The sequence below is a fragment of the Hippopotamus amphibius genome, chromosome 10 (assembly GCF_030028045.1).
Source record: "Hippopotamus amphibius kiboko isolate mHipAmp2 chromosome 10, mHipAmp2.hap2, whole genome shotgun sequence".
Taxonomy (NCBI): Eukaryota; Metazoa; Chordata; class Mammalia; order Artiodactyla; family Hippopotamidae; genus Hippopotamus; species Hippopotamus amphibius.
In genome coordinates this window covers 105,432,373-105,454,310 of record NC_080195.1, presented here as the reverse complement: position 1 = coordinate 105,454,310, position 21,938 = coordinate 105,432,373, and the positions used below count along the sequence as shown (strand labels likewise).

Here is a 21,938-nt window from a genome sequence, read left to right as displayed (position 1 = left end):
ATTACTCCATAAAGTCAGTCATAATTACCATATCACACCTTAATTCACAGGCTCCAGAATAATACCCACCCTACGGATTCCACGTCCCCTCGCCAAACCTGCCTTCCTCTTCTGGCTCCTCCCCAATCCCGCCCCTCCTCCCGCCCCTCCTCCTTCCCCTCCGCCTCCTTCTCTATTTGCCCCTCCCAGCGCTTGGCGGGAGGTTTCCTCGCGTGACTACTCTACGTAAGTGCGGAAGACGCACTGCAGCACCCTTGGCTGAGGGACGACGGAGTTTACTCTTTCCTCTCGTCTCTGTGATCCTCTTTGTGACCCGTCGGAGCGCACCAGAGTCCCAGAGTTCCGTGCCAATAGTCCTCCCCGCCGACAGAGGACAGTACAAAAAGCTGACGTTCTCGCGAGAGGCGCGGAATTCTCTCCAAGTATTGAGTGCGAGAGCGCAAGCGCGCTCCGTGGTCCGCGGTAGCTGGAGGGAAGACGCGACCCGGCTGGAGCTCTGGCGAGCGCGCGTGCGCGGTCGCGAGCTCGGCGCTGCCGGGGCCGCGTTGTGGGAGCAAGTGTGAGACCACCGTGCGGGCCGCGGGAATGTTCCGAAAGGCCAGGCGAGTGAACGTGCGCAAGCGGAATGACTCGGAGGAGGAGGATCGAGAGCGCGATGAGGAGCAGGAGCCGCCGCCGTTGCTCCCGCCGCCGGGCACCGGCGACGAGCCGGGCCCCGGCGGCGGCGGCGGCGACAGGGCCCCTGGCGGGGAGTCGCTGTTGGGCCCGGGGCTGCCGCCGCCTTCCGCCCTGACCTCGGGCCCCGGGACTGAGGCCGGGGGCTGCTTCCCGGGAGGCGCGGAGCCCGGCAACGGGCTGAAGCAGCGCAAGAGGCCGCGAGAGAACAAAGAGGTACCTCGGGCCAGTCTGCTCAGCTTCCAGGACGAGGACGAAGGTAACCGCCGCGCTTCGACCCCCCCAGGCCCCGACATCCCTACCTCGGGCCCCCTCCTCGGGTCTCTCATTCCCATGACTCCCAGCCTCGGCCCCCGGGAACGGAGCCCCTTCCCGCCCGACCCGCTGCACACTTTGCCTGCCTCCGGCCTTCTGCTCTGGCAGGGGACGTGTTCCCGCGCCATCACCAGCCTTTTCTTAACTACCGCCTCCTGATCGTCCTCGCGTGCATCTCCTATTCTGAGAGGCCGGATCTCAGATCAGTCATTATGAGTTTTGCAAGTGGAAATTCAGTGTCCTCTAACCTGCCTCTTTTCCTGGCGGGTGTGTTTTAGGGAGAACTCGAGTCGGGTCCCCAGACTGCTCTTGGCACCTTCTCTGAGTCCTCTGTAGGTCACCGTGCCCAGGCCTCTTGTCATCCTCATCCTGGTCAGACATCCTTGACCAGGAAGGCCGGGTGTGCAAAGAGGAGAACTAGGTCTGGAAACAGAAGCCCGGAGTTGAAGCTCTGGTTCTGAGTCACCTTGGGCCAGTCCCTTGCGATCGCGGAGTCTCAGTTTCCCCATAGAAGTAAATAGGGGTACAGATGTGCGGTCTTCCTCGCATTGACATTTGGACAATGAAGAGAGACAATGTAATGGTATTTCAAGGCAGTTTATCCCCGTCTAGTGTGAGGGGTCAGGCTGTAGTGGATTTAGATTTCTGATCCAAAACATTTTACTTCCCGAATTGTTGAGTGTGTGTTTATATAACCCAATTAAGTTCATGTTATGAAAAAAGAAATTTAGGCTTTTGGAAATCTCACTTGCATCTTGATTCAGGTTGCTTTCTTGTTTCCAGTATAGGCAGTTACTCTTTTGCTTTCCTGTCATTTTTTATCTTAGATTTGAGAGGAGTACAGTCACATTTTTGTTTTTGATGATACAGAGACAATTTGGTGAAGTGTTTGTGTTCGACTTTTAAAGTTTTCACTTCAAAGATGATGGATATGTCATCAAAACTTAGTTTTGAAAAATGGTTAGCCCTCAGCTTAGTCTTGAAATAACAGTATGTCAGCTTGTGATGGATACAGAGTTACTCAGACTTGACAGGTCTGTAAACTAGCACCTTTTGATTTGTGGACACTTTGTTTCAGATAGTGTAATTTGATAATCAGGTGCTTTTTTTTCCCTCCTGAAATAGATGATTTAAGGAAGACAGTAGGACACAGGAAAATTTTGTGTGGTTACATGTATTATGCCTTTTAAAGTCTCAAATTAGCATTATTCCAGATTAATTTATGAAATTGACTCAGTTTTTGAGAGCCTGTGACAAGTTTGAAATAATTTAAAATTATGTAATGATTTGGAGTGTATGAGTATATATTTGGAAGAATTTGAAAGTTAGAATGGAAAATATTGTCTGGAAACCGTTACTACAGACTTCATTTAATTTCTTTTTTTAAGAAAATGAAGAAGTTTTCAAGGTGAAGAAATCAAGTTATAGTAAAAAGATAGTAAAATTGCTTAAGAAAGAATATAAAGAAGATCTTGAAAAATCGAAGATTAAGACAGAACTCAATTCATCAGCCGACAGTAAGTACCAAACTAATACAATTCTTTTGAAATGACGAAATGAAACTCTTTCTCACAGGGATTGAATGGATTTGGTGTATATAGTGAACTTGTTAAGTTGACTCTGTCATTGTCAAGGGTCCAGATTGAATAAGTATACAGTTCTTTTATTTAATTCTAACACAATTGCATTGTAAATGCATTTTTTAAAAAGACAGAACCATTGCCTCTGGAATGTTTCTGCTGCAATGATTAAATTATCTCCTAGTTTTCTTACTAGTGTTCCAATTGCTGTTGAACAGAGAAAGGTGGTTTCCCACTTAAACCTGAGACGCAGGTTTATTGCTGTGCAAATTCCCGCACTTGTGTTTTGTAGAGACAAGTTTTTGGTTCCTTTGATGATATTTACACAGTCGGTTTAATTCTTAGAGAACTTTTAGGAATGCCCTAAGTCTACTGTTGATAATAGGCCCTTTCAGCAGCCTTATCAGATACATGGATGAAGGCTTTTCGGTGTGTGGCAGCTGCCCATATTGTACGGACATCTCTTGTGTTCTCTCACAACCTAAGTTAAAATTTTTAAGCAGTTATTTGTCCTTAGGAAAGTGATTCTATTATAATATGCTATGGTCTGAGTTATTCTCATTCAAATGCTTTAGGGAAACCTTTTTATTTTATGGAATTAAAGATAGAATTATTTCCCAGTTCTCCACTATAGGCCTAATGTGGGAAAATATGTCATTATATCTCAAATTTGCAATCTGATTTTGGAGACAACATCACTTAAATGTATAACTGGACCCAGTATTTGGCAAAATGTCCAGTGAGTGATTTAAAGGTTAACTGCACGTTTCTTGTTTTTTTGTTTTTTTTAGAGGTGGGTGAAGGAATGCTTCATAGATAAAGTGGAATTTGAAGCTGGATCTTTGACAATTTAAATACCAAAGGATAGGGGAGTTATGGGGGTATTATCAAAGATTAACATGACTTAAGCTGTTTTGGAAAAGAGCAAGTACGCCTGACAGACCAAGTAGATGATTTGTGGAGGAAGCAGAGGTTTAGGGTGAAAGGTACGTTGTTGACAGATTGTGAAGGATGTTTAGTATCTAGTAAGGGGTTTAGAGTTGCTGTCTCAGTGGCCTGCCAAGATGGTGACATGATAAATGCCTTTTGAAATCTTAACCTAGTATTAGCATGCAGCATGGATTGGCACAAGAAGAGATTGGAGGCCTAAAGCAGTTTAAATGCAAGGGCGGGCTTTGATCCCATTAATAGTGGGTTTAAAAAGGTCTCAGTTGAGCAAGACTGAGGCTTTTCGTGACTCAGTGGGAAATTGTGGATGAGTTAAAAACGTTTGCTGTGGGAGTGGGAAAAGAAATAGAAAAAGATTATTTGAGAAGTATTCTAAGGGAAGAATTGGTAGACCTAATGTATGCTTCAGCTATTGGATATGAAAGAAATAGTCAGATTTGAGCTTTTGTGCCAGGTGACTGGGAGAATAATTATGTATGATATACAGAAATAGGGAATGCAGGAGGGGGGAGGAGTATTTTTAGGGAAAATGATTATTTTGGACTCTAGGAAGCTGCTTCATTTTTTCCAGATCTCTTGAGGACCAACTGTGTACAATGAAATCAAGCAAGAAGAAAGGTCAGGAAAAGTGAGAACTGAGAAAGGACCATTTACTGTTGGGTTTAGAAATTGAAGCAAGTACAAGGTTTATGAGGCCACCTTCTGTGACCTCCTCTATCTTCAACTTTCATATAATGATTTCCTGCTCACCCAGTAATTCAATTAATGTCCGCGAGGTGGAGCCTCTGTGTTGTGGGTTGTCATCCCTGAAGAGATGCTGCTCTGTAGCTCTTTTCATTAATCAACTCACAATCGCAAGTTTTTCCTACCCCAATCCTCCTTAGGTAGGCAGAGGTGCATTAATTTGAACACAAGGGTAGTGTCAACTTAGAAAACCTACTTTTGTGGTATTCCTAAAATAATGAGTTTACCTTTAAACTTGAATTTGAGTGGAAATAGCCAGTGCATGGCTGGAGATGTAGATTTAGGTATGGTGCTCACTGAGGTGATAATTAAAACCAAAAGTAAATGGAATTGACGAGGGAGCAGCATAAAGGAAAAATTCCTGAGGACCAAAGACTTCTATTGTAATAAGGATACAGACAGAGAAGAGGGTTTACTGAAGAGATAAAAAGAATCATAAAGTCCAAAGGAGAACAGATAGGAAAGTTTCCAGATGGTGATTGTCAGTTGTGTGAAATAGTATCAGAAAGGTCAGGAAAAGTAAGGGCTGAGGAAGGGCTATTGGCAGGGTTGCCATGTTTTTTTCTGGAGAAGGGCATCTGGCAAAAGAGACCAGTTTATTTGCCAAGCGCTGTGCCTGTTTGGAGGAGGGAACATCTTTTACTAAATTGCTCAATGATACTGTATGAATTAGCTATGGCTGCAGCCTTTGGGTTAGTTGGTGAGCTTGGAGTAAGAGAAATCAAAGGCTATTTGCCAGGGTTGAGGCACGAAAATTGGTGAGGAAGTGGGAGGTAGCAAGGTCCACACTGCGGCTTTGGGAAGTTTGGCGGAGAGAGAAGTAGAGCACAATAGCTAGAGAAACAGTTGGGATCAAGTAGAAGTTATTTTGCTGAAGAGAAGCCTGTGTTTCTTTGTAGACAGCAGAGAGGAGAGGGAGAGCCTGACCACATTCAAAGTGGAGAGAATATTTGTGACAGCAGGTTTCCTGAAGTAGTAGTCAAAGAAATCGAGGCACAGGAGGAGCCTAGGAAAAGGTTATCTAGCATCTCTTTCTGTGAAGCTGTCTGGAAGGTTAATACATGACCACTGACAAAAATTCAGCTGTGAGCCATGTTTTGGGCTTGTATTTGCTCAATCACAAGCAAATACTTATGAACTTATTTAAATACTGAATCTTTTAAAGTCTGCAGAAGTCATTATCTGGGCATATGTGATCTGGTAAACCTTTCTGTAGTTCTGTTTTGTCTATTAAAAGCCATTGATTTAGTGTAGATTGAGAGCAGAAGGAAATGGGTAGTTCTTGACTCCATTTATTTTATGCATCTGATAAAGTGCAAAGCCTCAGAAGGCACATCAGAGGGAGTCTGTGGCTAATGAGGTAGGATGGTAAATTTCAAAAATTAAAGAGCCTAAAAACAGAATGACCTAAGTCTTCTCAGTAAAATTGGGGTGGGGGGGGTGGTCATTATCCTCAGGACTCTTTTTTAGGGGAGTAGAATGTGATTTGAGAAGAATTAAGAAGTTTTGAAGCAGCTTTGGGGAGGGGAACATGCTAGGGAAACAACAGAAGTATATCTTTCGTGTTTTGAATGAACTTTTGTTTTACTCTTTCATTATGTTCATGGTGCCTCTTGTATGCATTGCCAGGTTCAGTGCTTCAAGATGAAAAACACTGATTTTCTGAGTTTTGCCTGGGATGGAAGGTGTAATAGGGCTATTTAGTTTTAAGTAAAGTAAACCATTTCGTGTAAAGTAAACCACTGTAACAGTGGTGCCTCCTGGAATCCTGTGGCAGGAACGTAGTCTTGAAACTGGCAGGCCTGAGAACTAGAGACCCCTCTCCTCTGTCCACATGGCAGAGTATGGCTACTGCAAAGCTCCCTTTCTGTTTTGTATGTGGTGGTTTTTAGTGCTGTGTCCCAGTTCCAGATTGCCAGAAAAATCAGGGTTAGTCACAGATGACTCTTAAACGTTTGATCATGGCAGTAGGGCCAGGAGTTTACACGGTGTAAATGTGACTTTTGGGTCTCAGCCCTTCAGATGATGGGTGACAAATGGTTGTGAACTAAGGTGATATCCTGTAAAATAGTCATTACAGAGAGATTTATCTGGTCTATAATCTTTGCTTTGATAGAAAGCTGCCTCAAGTGGGCTTAGAGTTTAATGAAATACTGATGTGTAAAGTGAAATAATGCTTCCAAGAGGTTTGAGAATTTAGAGGAAGAAAGAGTTTTGATAAACTAGTAAAATTTTGATAAAATTAACTAAAGGTGGAGATTGGGCAGGGCCTCATGCATCCCTGCATCCCCTGTATTATTTTTACCTCCCAATGATGTCTGTTGTGATCGTTCATTTTTACACATCAGTGGTTTGAGTTTTTTATAAACAATTAAAATAGTTCAAGCTTTAATGAATTGAGCCCATAATTGCATTAAAAGTGCCTCCTTAATTTATGGATCTTGTTTTAGATATATTTTATTACTTTTTTCAAAAATGTAGACGAACCACCTTTGGACAAAACAGGTCACATTAAGGATACCGGTCAAGAAGATGGAGTTATCATCAGTGAACACGGGGAGGATGAAATGGATATGGAAAGCGAGAAGGAGGAAGAAAAGCCAAAGGCTGGTGGAGCCTTTTCAAATGCTTTATCTTCCTTGAATGTTCTCCGTCCAGGTGTGTACTCGCAAATTCTCCTCAGAACTGAAGGAAGCCTCAGGAATGAGCCTTCTGTAAAGATGGTTGTTAAGGAAGGAGTTAGCTAAGTGGTGTTTCTTATGACATCCCTGTATGAAGCCAGGTTGTTTCCTTTTGTGAGTACAGAAAGTAAGAGAACTGGAAACTTCCCAACTTTCCAAGTTCATTCTCAGACAGGCAAGTTTTATTATCAAAGCAAATGTAGGGCTTTAAGTAAATGGTACTAAAGTCCTTTTCTTATGTATTTCAGATTAAGATTTTAACTTTTTTAAGAACTGCTATCAAAAGCAAAATTACTGCTTGTTTTATGTTCACACTTTTTTTTTTTTTAACTTTTTATGGAAATAATTTGCAGGTCTATTCACTAGCTAATCAGCTTTTGAACAAATAAATGCTTAGTAGCCAAATTTAAATTATGAAGAGTAGCCATTTAACTCATTATGAAATTTAAAAATGCTTACTCTGCGGGAATCCCCTAGCCCTTTCACTGCTGCGCGCCCAGGTTCCATCCCTGGTCCGGGAACTAAGACTCCACAAGCCGCGCAGCATGGCCGAAGAATGAATAATAAAATAAAATGCTTACTCCGAGTTTGTAAAGTTGTGAAAAATTATATACGTAGATCTAGTGGCATTCTAGTTGGTACAGTTTTTTTTTTATTTTTTGGGCTGCATCGGGTCTTAATTGTGGCACACAGGATCTTCATTGCTTCTTGTGGAACCTTTCATTGGGGCATGCAGGCTTCTGTCTAGTTGTGGTGTGTGGGCTCAGTAGTTGCAGCATGCAGGTTCTCTAGCTGTGGCGTGTGGGCTTACTTGCCCCGTGGCATGTGGGATCTTCATTCCCTGACCAGGGATCAAACCCGCCTCCCCTGCATTGGAAGGCGATTCTTAACCACTGGACCACCAGGGAAGTCCCAAAATGATTTTATTAATTTTGTTTATTTCTTAAAAATGAAAAAAATCTGCATCAAGATAAAACTGCTTTGGTGGATTTTCTCCTCCCTGCCTTCCTGTACATATTACCATTATATATGTATTTTTAGTTCCCTGGTGACTTTTAGTTTTCATTTAAACTTAATTAAAAATAAATCAGTTGTATTGCAGGCACAGTTTGGGAAGGGTGGCAGGGATGCCAGCAGGTAATATTAGAATATCACTAGGACAAGGCTGTCTTGGTGAGAGTCTTTTATCTTTCATATTTTCAAGAAAATAGAAACTTTACTCCCTAGTACTGGTGTAGTTTATAATCCTTGCCATTTGTTTCCAGGAGAAATTCCAGATGCAGCTTTCATACATGCTGCAAGGAAAAAGCGTCAGATGGCCCGGGAATTGGGAGATTTCACTCCTCATGATAATGAGCCAGGTAAAGGCCGCCTTGTTAGGGAAGATGAGAATGATGCCAGCGATGATGAAGATGATGATGAGAAACGCCGGATAGTTTTTTCTGTGAAAGAAAAATCACAGAGACAGAAAATTGCGGAGGAAATAGGTAACTTGACTTAATGGGACAGTAAGCCTGTTATAATGGTACTAAATATAATATGATACTACAGTCAAATAAAAAGTACCTATATTTATTTAACTAATGTTAGAGAACTGTTCTTGCTTGGGTATAAGGGTCTTATTGGAATTTTTTGAAAAGTGTCACATTATTTTATAGCTCATGTTGATTGAGCACTGTGTGACCAGTATTGTGCTAAGCACCTAACATACATAAATATATGTAATTGGCTCTTCATTCTGAGGAGGCATTAGATTTCGTTCTTCCCATTGTTGAATTGACCTCAAGCTCACAGAGGTTAGGAAATCTCTCTAAAGTTTTAATTGTTACATTGATTCTGCCTTTTGCTTAAGGGATACTGTGTATTAAACAAGCAAAAGCAGAAGTTTCAAATGTGAGCGAGATCATAATAGACATTTTAATTTTAGTAAGATTGAGTTAATGCCAGTAGTTTTGCTTGATTTTTGTGAAATATCAGGGTCACATCTCTTCCCTCACTGCTTTTTTGGAATTATTTACCTTGCTGCTTATGGCTGTAGGTATTGAGGGGAGTGATGATGATGCTTTAGTAACTGGAGAACAAGATGAAGAGCTCAGCCGATGGGAACAGGAGCAGATAAGAAAAGGAATTAATATCCCTCAGGTGAGAACCAAAGAATTAAACTTCAAAAATTAAAAATGTAAATTAAAAACTTTTAGCTTATTTTGTTGAAGTAAAAACATATTGCACACTGAATTGATCCTTTGTCATTTCATTCAAGTAGCATAATGAGGAAAACTATATAAAGTTATGTCTCCAATAAGCTATTAGAAGAAACTGTATTTTGCTTTTTACCATCAAAATGATGGAAGAATTTCTAGTTTCTTAGATAAGTGTTTATCAAAGTGATCCTCCAGCCAGCAGCATCAGCAGCACCTGGAAGCTTGTTAGAAATGCAAATTCTCACCCTCCTGAGTGAGACACTGCGGGTGCAGCCCCACCATCTGTTTAAGAAGTCCTCTGGCTGATTCTGATGCTCCTAAAGTTTGGGAACCACTGTGTAAAGTGTTTCTTTCCTGTATAGCTTATTTTTTTCTGACTTTAAAAATTATTTTGTAGAAGATGGATTTCTCAATAATGCAAAAATCCTCTTTAGATGAAAAATATCTTCCTAAATAGTTGTAACAACTTACTTTATAGAAGTAGTACAGTGGAAACATCACGTAAAATTTTTTTTGTTACTAGTGTTTTGACGTAATTTAATGTCCCTTCTAACTCTAAACTTCTTTTAATTGTTTTCCTGAAAATTATTAGAAATGAATCCAGTAATCCCAAAAGAGTTAGAAATTTCATCCAGCCCTACTTTTGTTTGATTTTGAGGAGCTCTGCAATTACTTATTTTAATTACATACTGTTTGGAAAATGGGTATAATTTTTATTGTTAGTTTTTGGGGTTTTTTTTTAACCCTAAAGGCATGGGATTATTCTTTTCATAGTTTCAGCTACTAGTTTTGATATATATTCCATTTCCTTTCTAGGTGCAAGCAAGTCAGCCCACTGAAGTGAACATGTACTACCAGAACACTTACCAGACAATGCCTTATGGTTCATCCTATGGCATTCCTTATAGCTATACAGCCTACGGATCATCCGATGCCAAATCTCAAAAAACAGATAATACAGCCCCTTTCAAAACTCCCAGTAATGAGATGACTCCCGTTACTATTGATTTGGTAAAGAAACAGCTTAAAGACAGGTAGGGCAGATCAACTTCTTAAAGACCTGTCCTCTAGCTTTCCGTTCCCTCAGGCAACACATAGTCTGGGGTAGCAGATGCAGGATGTCGGCAAAGAAGATTCACTGGCCTATCTTCAAAAGCTAAACAGAAGATGACTTCATACTTTGTTCTGCTCCCTTCTTGGATTACTTCTGTGGAAGCCTCGAAAAGTTTTTAAAAATACCACTCCATGATCTTGTTGAAGACAGTTCTGAGCTTGCACCTCTTGGACTCTGAAAAAGTGTAGTCAAGATATGGGGGGAAAAGCAAAACAGTGAGATTTTGGTTAGCCCACCAAATAACTTTATGTGACGTCTATAAACTGCCATTTTTTGAGGAAAAAAGCAGTACAGATGAAAAGATCCGCTCCAAGCACTTTTATATTATAATAGTGGAACTAAATGCATTATTATAAATATTGCAAGAGTCCTGACAGCATAGACTTTCGGATGTAAATGTGTTATATTTATCCTTTTCTGTTCTTAAGGTTGGACTCCATGAAAGAACTGCACAAAACAAATCGACAGCAGCATGAGAAACACCTGCAAAGCCGAGTGGACTCCACCAGGGCTATTGAAAGATTAGAAGGGTCTTCTGGGGGTATTGGTGAACGGTATAAATTTTTGCAAGAAATGCGAGGGTATGTCCAAGACTTGCTTGAGTGTTTCAGTGAAAAGGTAAGAATGCAAAAATATTAATCTCTTTGAATAAGGCAAAATTAGGGAGGTCTAGATTTCTATATTTCTCAGAAAATAGCCACTGAATTCAGCTTTAGAAGTGATGAAAAGTCATGCTTCATTTTCTCCACTTCATTAACAACATTCTGTCTTGGGGGGAAATCTCTAGTGCCTTGTTGAAAACAAAAAAAGATAATTCAGAGCATATTTAAATAAGACTTTGACAAGTCCTGCCTTAATTTAATGGTAGATTATTGGCCTGTCCTGAATTATTAGAAGATAAGGGACTCACCTGATGAAGTTTATTTTTTATGGTTCAGATCTAAACTTATCTTTAAACCATTTGTACAAGTAATTCCAAATATGCATAAAGTTGCAAAATTTTATTAGCTTTTATTTTTTCCCTGAGGTAAAGTTAATTGCCATTGCTGCTAATGGTTTTCATCCAAATAAGCCTGTGCTTTACCCATTTCAGAAACCATGTATTGGCCATAGTTTCTTTTAAGGTCTCATTTCTTCCGAGTTCATTGTTTTTTTAGTATGACAGTGAGTTGGCAGAATTGTTTGCATTCTGTTGTACCATTCGTTTGCCTTTTTTGTTAGCTGCATGCAGAATCCTTGTCTCAAACAACCTTTTAATTGATTTTTCTTTAAGATAAATGTATTGTTTGATGCATTGGTTTTTAGGCATTTGTGGACTTCACAGCATTTTCTTTAAAAACAATTAAAATCATGGTGCTTTTGAATATCCTGTCTCTAAACTTTCAAGTGATATAGGATTAGAAGGCACGTTTTCTCTTACTCTTGGCCATATGAATTAGCATAGAATCTGTAAGCATATAGTATTTTAAATGGGTATTTTAACTTTTTATTATCTCTGTTGATTACTTCACTATCTTAAGGCCAAAGGCTGACTAAAGAACAGTGCCAAACTGCCTTCCTAATGAGTCTTAATGGTTCTGTTCAAATCCACCAAGTCTTCTCTGAAGGATTCATGTTCTTGGCCTTATCACCTGATTTCCGGAGAAGCAGCTACATTCTGAGCTATGGTATCCCTTGTGGCAGATCTGTGGCTTAGGGTGACAAGTTTGACTCTGTGCGGAGGGACTAGAGTCAAGAGGGGAAGTGGACATAAATGTCAGAGCTGGCAGTAATGTCCTTCCTACTAATAAAGCCCTTTTGAGCCAGAGGGCATGGTGGTGGGAGCAGGTTTAATAACCTTTTGTGACTAGAGAAAGGATCTTTGTCTTAAACCATACTCTTTGTGAGATTTGTCCCTGTGGAGCTTTTCCTTGAAGTATCTGGGTCTTTGCTTTGGAACTGATTACTTGAGTAAACTTACGTGCTTGTAATTGCAAACTGAACTCTTAAAAAATATTGACAGTAATATGATTAACTAGATTGTACCATTCTTGAGTTAAAGAGACTAGTAGAATATCTAGTTCATATAGTTTTCAGTTGCTTACTATTTTAAAAACATTTAGTAGTGTCCTTTATCTCTCCTTGATTACCCTGTTCCTAGGGAAGTATCCCTCAGACTGTACAAAGTCACTTAGATAAATGTTTTTGGAGCAGATCTTAAACCATATCTATTGTGTAGTGGCCACAGTTTAATTAAAAGCAGATAATTCCCTTTTAAAGATGAGTGTTTTATTTCATTTTGACATTTTGGTGTGCATTTGATTTTATTGAGACTGCTGCTGAGTTAATGTCATAAGTTGTCATTTTGGAAATACTGAGGAATAATTGGATAGATTTGAATATTCATTTCAGTTATACTATAAAAATATTGTTTCAGGGTAAGACCATAAAAAGATAAGCATTCTTTTGTTTTTTTTTTCTCTTGTTATAAAAGTTTAAGTAGTTTTGAACTTAGCTTTTTAATTATTTTGCAGATTATTTTAACTTTCCATTGCTTTGTTTTCCTGTAGTCATCTTCCTTGTGTTCTTTGTCTTAAATTTGGTCAACAACAGTTTTGAGTTTGGAGAGGGTAAAGAAATTGTCATGGTGCACTCTTGTGCACTCTTGAGATAAATCGGTATTGTTAAGAAACATGAACGAGAGCTGAAAAAATGTGTTTTAGGGCTTTTATTCTCAGTAGAATTTTCTCTGGGCTTTGTTAAAAGACATTCTAATTACCTAAACAGAAAAATTACATTATCAGAATTTTAACTATAAGCTGAATTAAGGTTCTGTCTGATGCGACCTCAGGCGTGTGGCTCTTACGGTAGAGGAGTGCTGTTAATCTCCAGGACTAAAGGAATGCATTGGAGGTCCATAGGTTCATTTGTCTTTAGTCCTGCACGGTTTGAAAAAGGGTGGGTAGGTGTAAAATCACAATTATATGACAGTAGCTGCTTTAAAAATTGATTATAGTTAGTTTTAAAGTTAAAGTCTATGGGCTCAGCTGATACCACCAAGATAATCAGTGCAGATTTGGGGACATTGTTGCCCATGGTGTGGCATATTAAAGAATAAGATAACTCCATCAGTTTGACCTTTCTGTAAACATTTGTTGCTTTTGCAATGGAATCATGCAAGTGTATAAAATTGCTTTTATTATAGACATATTTGTATTCCACCTGCCTTTTTTTTATTTTCCGTTTACAGTCTGTTCAGTTCAGGAAGCTGCTATAACACTTGGTGCCACTGTTCCCAAACTCTAAATAATGTGTTTTTTCATTTGCACTAACCATCAGGAAACTAGAATTTCTGGTTTCCTCAGGTATGTGTAGTGGTTGTTTGTGTTTTGTGAAAGTTTCATAGCATTTGGTTATAGCATAAGGTATTTATAAAGAGAACGTTTTCTGGTTTTTCCTTTTAAGTTAGGTCTCATTCCATAAGCTTTTTGTATTCCATATGAATCAAGTGAATGCTTAGCTCTGGCTGCTAACCTGAGAATTTGTTGTCTTTGTAAACTGACAATTCATGCAAAGAATTTTATTTTATTTAAAAATTGGGAAAATTTAAATATTTGATAGGTAGGGAAGAACTGTCTAAATTTTAAATAGATTGATTATAGACAGGTTAGTAATAGCTAGAAATTTTATTCACCTTATTAATGTAAATGAATGCAGTTCACATTTTCAGTGTGTAATAAAGCCACAAAGTAGTATAACATTACTGTAAGGTACTTGGTATATATGAATGGCAGAGCAATTTAAGTGTCCAAAATTGGGCAGTTAGCAGACTTCTTACCTTCTCAGAGCCATTGCATTTTTTGGTATTACACAGCAATAATGGTTTATTTTAAACTATAAAAATTGCAAGGCAGATCATATTGCTAGAAGGTTAAAATTGTACTTTTAAAAAAGGACTTTCAAGTACTTTATTCTAAAAGAAAAGCACTAAAATTTCTGACATTTCTTTACTCACTCTCTTTACTAATGTTAAAGTGTTTAAGTTTCCTAACCAAACTTTTGCTCCAATAACTAGGCACTGGACATTATAGCTCCGTTTACGGAATAAAAGAAGAAGTGGTGTTTTCCAGACATCATAAAACTGAGTTATTATTTGTGTTTCATTGGGAATTCATGATTATTCTGTCCAGAGGGTACTTTTTCAGAAATCCGGAAATAATACGGAACCCTCAAATAAATAAGCAGCTGAAGAGTTTGGTGTTACGGAGTGTGTTGTATTTTTACAGGTGCCAGTGATTAATGAACTTGAATCAGCAATACATCAGCTGTACAAACAGCGAGCTTCCCGCCTTGTCCAAAGACGACAAGATGATATTAAAGATGAATCTTCGGAGTTTTCAAGCCATTCAAGTCAGTCCATCTTGAAGGTTTTTATTATTCATTAAACAACCTTGTTTACTTAGTGCATCCTAATTGAAAATTAGACGTCTCAGAGCATTTTTTTTTAAAGCAACGAATTTCCTTGCTCTTGTGTCAGGTAGATCTAAACTTAGCATGTGCTTGCATTGTGTTTAGGAAAATATAGCTTTGCAAAGGAGCTCAAGTCGTACTAATGTTCTATCAATCTTATTCTTCTTTGGGCATATTCTTTCATTCTTTGGAGTATAGTAAAGACATCAGTATTTTATCTTAAAACCAGTATCTCCTTGGCCCTAATTGACATTCCCCCCCCCCCCCCCCCCAATTTTAACACCGATACAAATGCTGTTGTTGATCACAAAGGTTTTGAGTTAGGGCCTGGCAAATTTTGGTTGGGAGAGGGGGCTTTATTGCATAGCAAATGCTACATTTCCAAGATTAGGGAAGTTTTGAGCTTCACCCCTTAGATAAAGCAAGATTTTTTGCATTTAAAATTTTTTTGTATTTTCTAGTTTACCTTATATACTGGGTTTTTTAGTAAGTCATTTGATACCTGTACTTTTTTAGTGTAAAAATTTGGAAATTTATATTCCTTTCATTATCATGTGTGTTATGGAAAACCAAAATTAGTTGGAAACTTCTTATTTAATAGTTTAGCTGAAATTCTTTAACCAGACTTTTTAAACATTTTAATTCCGCCTTTTCATTGCCCTCTATATTCTTGGGTGCTGTGATAGGAATTTTCCTACACTGGATTTCTCATGGCTTCTTTTGTCATCTCTTTGGTCCCTATATCAGCAGTTCTTAAATGGAAGTGTACATCAGAATTACCCGTGGTATTAATTTAAAATGCAGGTTTCTTGGTCCTGTCCCCAGAGATTCTTGCCAGATCTTGGATGGTGTCCAGTAATCTGCATGTTAAACAACCATGCCAGGTGTTCCAAGTGCAAAGGCCCTGTTGTTATTCTTTCTGGAAACAATGCTTTGTCCTGTAAGTTAGAGAGTCGTTGAATCCCTGAGAAAGCATTCTCCTGTGTGCCCATGGGTTTTGGAGCATCATAAAAAGGTTGTAACATGGCCCTCAGATGAGTCAGATTCAGATGTAAGCCATGTGAATGGCTTTGACCTTCTATTTTTGCCATACACGTTTAAATTGGATTAGTGCCATTTTGGGCACCTAAATAACTAACGCATCCCTCCCAAATCACTTTTGATCCAGACAGAACCAGATTTCTGGGGCAGATTACAGGTAATCGTTATACCTATGGCAGGAAGTAATTTTCTTTTAAGTTAAATGGTTGTGTGAGCTGTGCATTTCATCAAATACCTTTGCCTGCCTATAATCTGTTATTTATAATTTGGAGGTATTTACTTATATGGTATTCAAAGTAAGGGTTGAATGATGGATGTTAATTAGCTTGACAGTTGGAAAGAAGTAAAAGGTAATGAGAACGTGAAAAGTATTATCCTAGAGGGAGTATTCATTAATTGCCAAAGATTTGAGAAAAAAATTGCATGGGGTACTGAAGTATCAATTCTTTTTCTGATCTTTTTTTAAAGAAACAGAAATACAGCCAAGAATTCATTTGTTTAGATTTCTAAACACTTATCACAGTTACTGCATATAGTTCTTACAGAAATGAAGGAGACTTATCACTTGAGTCATCTTCTCTCTTATATCTCCCTCAATATATATTTTACAATGACTATAAATATAATAACATTTTAAATATTTACTATAGTAGGGAATTTTCTTTAAAATATTTCTTTAATGAAGGCTACTTCTTAAGAGGCAGGAATCATTTCTGTAGTTTGGGACTTTTTAGCCAATTCATCTATGGTGTGTAGTGGAGTCCCAGTTGAGGTAGAGCTGGGGCACCTTGTTTACTAATATTTTTTTTATAATTTGAACTCTGGAACCTACTTCCTAATATCCAAGCTTTTTTGAAATATGAATAAAAATTCAGTGAAAGAGTTAACTTTTAAAAGTAGTAGGATCTAGGGTAGTTAGGATACACTGAGGTAGATACCAGCTCATTTTTCGTTTTATTTTTCCTGTTGCTGCTGTTGGTGAAACATCTTTGATATCAGGAAAAAAACTATGCAGAAGCCTTAAATTGATGTCTTTCATTTTGCATATGATCTCCCCTGCTGCCACCACCCTTTGGGTTTTTTGCTTCTTGTTATTATCCCACGTAATACAGAATATCTCCGTAGTGTAGAACTTGAATTAGAAATGAGAAAGTATCACAGACAGATGTTTCCCCACTCTTCCATCTACCCTAGGCAAGAGATTCAGGGATTCTTCTCTGGAGAAAGAGAGTGGGTCCAGAGCAAAGACCACAAGACACTAACATCTGGGGGCCCCAACAGAAAGTTGACTTTTACCCAGGAGTCTGATGGAGATGCCTCTGTTAGACAGCTCCCACCTACATCCACGAAATTTCCAGTCTCATTCTTATATAGGAGGTAGTTGATGATCATCGGAGAGCAACGCAAGCAATAGAACCAAAGGGACTGAGGAAACAAAGTCAATGCATGTGGCAGGAGAAAATTTAAAACATCACTGCCATCCTCAAGGAGATGATGGAAGGGATCCTACAGCACAAGTAGAGGATGCTATAGAAAAGGAGTGTTCTGAGAAGAACAGCCATAGCTTAGAAACTAGAAATATGTAACTGAAATATAAATTTAAATAGGAAGGTTGAAAGCTAAAGCTAGAAAATTGCCCTAGAAGTTAAAAAAGAGAGATGGAAAATGGGAGAAAGGAAATAAGGGAATTGTGCTTTGAAAGTAGTGTGTAACAAAGCACAACTTGGTCCTATTCAGATGTGATTTTCAGTGTATATGTTGATTCTGCCCTTGTTCTTAAAATAGTAACAGAAAATAAATTTCTACCAAAAAAAATTAGAATGAAATAGAATAAATTATTAAACTCTTGGAACAAAGCTGTTTTTTCATCCTTCCTACTTGTCTCTTTGCTGTTATTTCATACCATTCAACATGTGATGCCTAAGTTCATCCTTAAAAAAGTAATCTATTATTTTTCCCTTCTCACAAATACTTTAGATTTTTAATTTATTTGGTCATCACGATAGCATAAACTAGTTTTGTTACTTAGACATAGAACAGGGATTAAGCCCATTTGCATTTGTGTAGTGTTGAACTCTCCATTTATTTTTCCACTCCTTTTTGCGAGAACGCAGATTGACTTTGAAATTTACTCTAAACTAGAAAACTATCTGGTTTATCAGTTACTGCAGAATCCTGCTGTTGAGATTAGAAAGCAGTCTATCATTATGGCTTATTCTGTGCAAACTCTTTCCTCAAGATTGTGGAAGGAAGGCTTCTAATTTTAACCATTGTTGTTTTACAGATAAAGCTCTGATGGCACCAAATCTTGATTCCTTTGGACGAGATCGGGCACTGTATCAAGAGCATGCAAAACGTCGGATTGCAGAACGGGAGGCCAGGAGGTAATTCTACAAACTCCTGCTGTTGGTTTGTTTGTGAAGGGAGGAGTCTTTTTTATCTGGTGTGGGAACTTGATATTTGTTATTTAGGACTCGTCGTAGACAAGCCAGAGAGCAGACCGGTAAGATGGCAGATCACCTTGAAGGCCTTTCCAGTGATGATGAGGAAACTTCTACAGATATTACCAATTTCAATCTGGAAAAAGGTTAGACATTTACTTGGAAATGAGATTCATTGTCAGCGCCCTTTTTGTTTGGCTGTGGTTTTTACCGTGAAATAATTTGAAGTTTTGTGGTCTCTGCTTTAGAACCAGGCACTTTTTGCTTAATTGTAAAAACTTGCACCCATTTTTTAATTGATGAGTTCTCAAAATTAGCAGTAACACTTTGTTGTGGGGTTCACTTAGTACTTGCATTGTAAGTGTTATTACTGTTCAGAATCATAGAATTTTAAAAGTGACAGGAAAATGTTTCAGATCCCAGGGGCAGCCCTAATGTAGCCTGGCTGGTCTAGGAAGGTAAAGGATGGTGGTAGGGCATTCAGCCCTAAGAGACTTTCCTGATTTGGGGAGTCCTGAATAATTCAGCCAAGAGGAATAGTTAGTAATGTTACGTGAAGGCATTTCCAGAAAGATCCCCAAGTCTTTTTTCCCCACCATTGGCTAGAATTATTTGGAATTATCTTTTTTTCCTCCCACTTTTTTATAGTGAGTGTTTCCAAACATAGAGAAAATTGGAAAGAATAGCACAGTGATCACCCATATACCTGCCACCCGAATGCAGCAGCTCTTGCCATCATTTAGGCAGGTTTGCTTTGGAGGTGTGTGTGTTTTGCTGAAACATTTGAAATTAACTTGCAGACATCATGGCACTTCCTGCTAAAAAACTTCAACATTTTTAATGTCTCATTAAAGAAAGGATGCTTTTCTACCTCATTGCAACACTATTATTACACCTAAGAACAGTAACTAAAAGTTTTTAGTGTCATGTCTGTATTCAGTTTTACTCAGTAACAGCCCCCACTCCCCCCCCCTCCCCCAAATTCTTAGGACTGAATTAGTTATTCTGTATTTTCCAAACCTGGATCCACACAAGGCTCCTGCATTGCATTTGGTTGTTACATCTTTAAATTAATGAATACCATGAGCACCTTATACATACACACACCCCTACTATTTATTTAAGGCATTAATTTTCTGAAGAGACCAGGCCACTTGTCTTGTAAAACGTCCTACATTCTAAATTTGTCTCTTTCTTCATGTCACTGTATTTCTTGTAAACTGGAATTTAGGTCTGAAGTATTGATTAGATTCAAGAGAAACCTTTTTTGTCAATAATACTTCATACAAGATGCTGTTTGTTATTGCGTAATACCAGATGGCAAATGTTAGGTTGCCCACTATTAGTGGTGTTAAGATGGATCTTGAGAAGTAGATTGTCACAACTAGATCTCTTCATTATGAGGAGTCCACTGTTCCAAGTCATGTGAAGCATTAAATAACCTTTCACTTAAAGATCCCAGCATCCATTGCTGATTCTTGTCTATGTCAGTTATTGCAATCACCAACAGACTTTGAAAGAAGAGATGTGATTGGTCACTGATCATGATACATATCTGTTGTTTACATGGTGATTTGTGGGCTAAAGAGGTAGATACAGAGTTTGTACTTTATGCACTTACTCACAGTTGCTACTCCACAGTACCTGAAATTTGAACTGAGTTTTGGGGGATAGGTGTTATTTAGACCATGGTGACAGATAGTGGTACATATTGGAACTATGCAAAACAGAGACTGCCTGCACTATGGTTTGCATGATAGACAGTTGGAACCTAAACTTATCTCTGGTTCCTTTCTTTTAAGTTGCAGTTAACAGTTATTCCTTTTTTAATGAGCCTATCTTATTGATACTCAAGATACAAAGAAAATGCTGAAAATATTTAACTGTTTTTCCTACTGTATATGCTAAGTTTTGATTCTCTGTGGGATGTTTTTTTTGTTGTTGTTGTTGTTTTTAGATCGAATTTCAAAAGAGTCCAGCAAGGTTTTTGAAGATGTCCTTGAAAGTTTCTATTCAATTGATTGTATTAAATCCCAGTTTGAAGCATGGCGTTCAAAATATTACACGTCCTACAAGGATGCTTACATCGGCCTTTGCTTGCCAAAGTTGTTCAATCCTCTCATAAGGCTGCAGCTTCTCACTTGGACTCCTCTTGAGGTGAGTGGCTTCTGTCACTGTTGGAAAGCAATTATATCATGATGCCTTGGGTAGTTTTAATCTCAAAGCTAGAAATGTAAGCCTGAGCAAAGTGTTTTTCAAGGGAGATAGGTCACACACAGGGCTATAATTGATATCGGTTATCGCTGGGTATAGTCTTATGATCTTTCCTTTCATACTGTGTCCCTTCTCAAGAGAACTGTCTATTGCTTTTCAATTCGTATACAGTATCTTTCTCAGTCAGCTAAAATTACATGTAGTGATACTAAGATATGACCATGAATGAATAAGAACTTGGTTCTTTGATCCCAGAAAAATGTAGAACGTCGTGGCAAAGCTCAGTGAGGAAGATGTGGAATGGGACCCTGAACTAAGTCAGTGGTGATGGAAACCAGGGGGATGAGATAAACTGACAGATTTAAGAGATGGAATCAATAGCACCTGTTTGCCTGTTACATAAGGGAGGAAACTGGAATTGTCTGTACACACCTAGTGATCATGTTTAAGATATAGTTTTGGAAGTTACCAATGTACGAATGAAGCCATGAATGTGAATGAGATGGGCTGGGTTGGATATGTAAACTATAACAGAAAGAAGGCTGAGGTTGAAGCCCTGGAAACAGGGAAAAAATGTGAGCTCTGGGAACCATCCCTGGTTGCTCTTTGCTAGACTTTGTGGAGTCCCACTCTGTGTATGTGTGTCTAGGTATCCAGCAGAGGCTCAGGGGGACACTTGTGTGCATCTGGGAGCTCTCCTTCTGTGTAGCTTCTTCCTCTGCTGCACAGCTGCCAGCATCTTAGCCTCCCTGAACTTCAGTTTCTGTCTCCTAACTCAGCAAGACTGCCCTGCTTGCAGTTGCCTACCATGCTCTGCTCTTCTGACCAGGAGCTCACCTCATTTGATCTCCTTCTTTCAGGGGTCATAGTCCTATACTGCTTGCGGTCTGTTGTCTGAAAATAGATGTTTCATATATTTTGTCCAGTTTTTAGTTTATGACTGAAGGATAAATCCAGTTTCCTGTTACCCTTTTCATGCCTAGAAGCAGAATTTGCCACTATTTTAAATGTTTGGGTAACCTTTTAAATATTTTCTAGGCAAAATGTCGTGACTTCGAGAATATGCTTTGGTTTGAATCTTTGCTGTTTTATGGTTGTGAAGAGCGAGAGCAAGAAAAAGATGATGTAGATGTTGCACTGTTACCTACCATTGTGGAAAAGGTGATTCTTCCAAAACTAACAGGTAGAGATTACTGAATTGAACATTCAAACACATTGGGCTTTTCAAATCTATTTTTAGGAGTTTTTAATCAGAGCATATTTTCTCATAGAAATTACATTATTAATAATAATAAAGTTACTACCAGACCCAGAGATGGCTAAAGGGTATCTATCTCTTAACTTGGGACTTGAAGACCACTTTTGGGGAGGTCCTGAAGTTGGGGGTAGTAATTGATCCTCAGGCACAGTTCAGGCTCTTAAGGACTGCCTAAAGCAAAACTGAATACATAATTTTGGGGGGATATGCATTTTTCTGGGGAGCAGCTTCATTACTTTCATCAATTTTTTGCAAAAGATTAGGAATCATTGACATA

At 38.8% G+C, this 21,938-nt stretch overlaps 1 protein-coding gene across 1 annotated transcript in view; it reads left to right on the top strand.

The window, feature by feature from the left end:
• The first annotated feature begins 464 nt into the window (after nucleotides 1–464).
• The window catches only part of PAXBP1 (PAX3 and PAX7 binding protein 1), a 30,909-nt gene continuing 9,435 nt past the window's right edge, over nucleotides 465–21,938 (top strand). Inside the window, exons 1-12 of the mRNA XM_057696963.1 lie at nucleotides 465–934; nucleotides 2,379–2,507; nucleotides 6,744–6,920; nucleotides 8,209–8,430; nucleotides 8,982–9,085; nucleotides 9,961–10,178; nucleotides 10,687–10,876; nucleotides 14,524–14,647; nucleotides 18,033–18,132; nucleotides 18,220–18,335; nucleotides 20,147–20,346; nucleotides 21,442–21,586. Coding sequence (XP_057552946.1) covers nucleotides 586–934; nucleotides 2,379–2,507; nucleotides 6,744–6,920; nucleotides 8,209–8,430; nucleotides 8,982–9,085; nucleotides 9,961–10,178; nucleotides 10,687–10,876; nucleotides 14,524–14,647; nucleotides 18,033–18,132; nucleotides 18,220–18,335; nucleotides 20,147–20,346; nucleotides 21,442–21,586 — 2,074 coding nt within the window. The 5' untranslated portion in view covers nucleotides 465–585. The remainder of the gene's footprint in view (nucleotides 935–2,378; nucleotides 2,508–6,743; nucleotides 6,921–8,208; nucleotides 8,431–8,981; nucleotides 9,086–9,960; nucleotides 10,179–10,686; nucleotides 10,877–14,523; nucleotides 14,648–18,032; nucleotides 18,133–18,219; nucleotides 18,336–20,146; nucleotides 20,347–21,441; nucleotides 21,587–21,938) is intronic.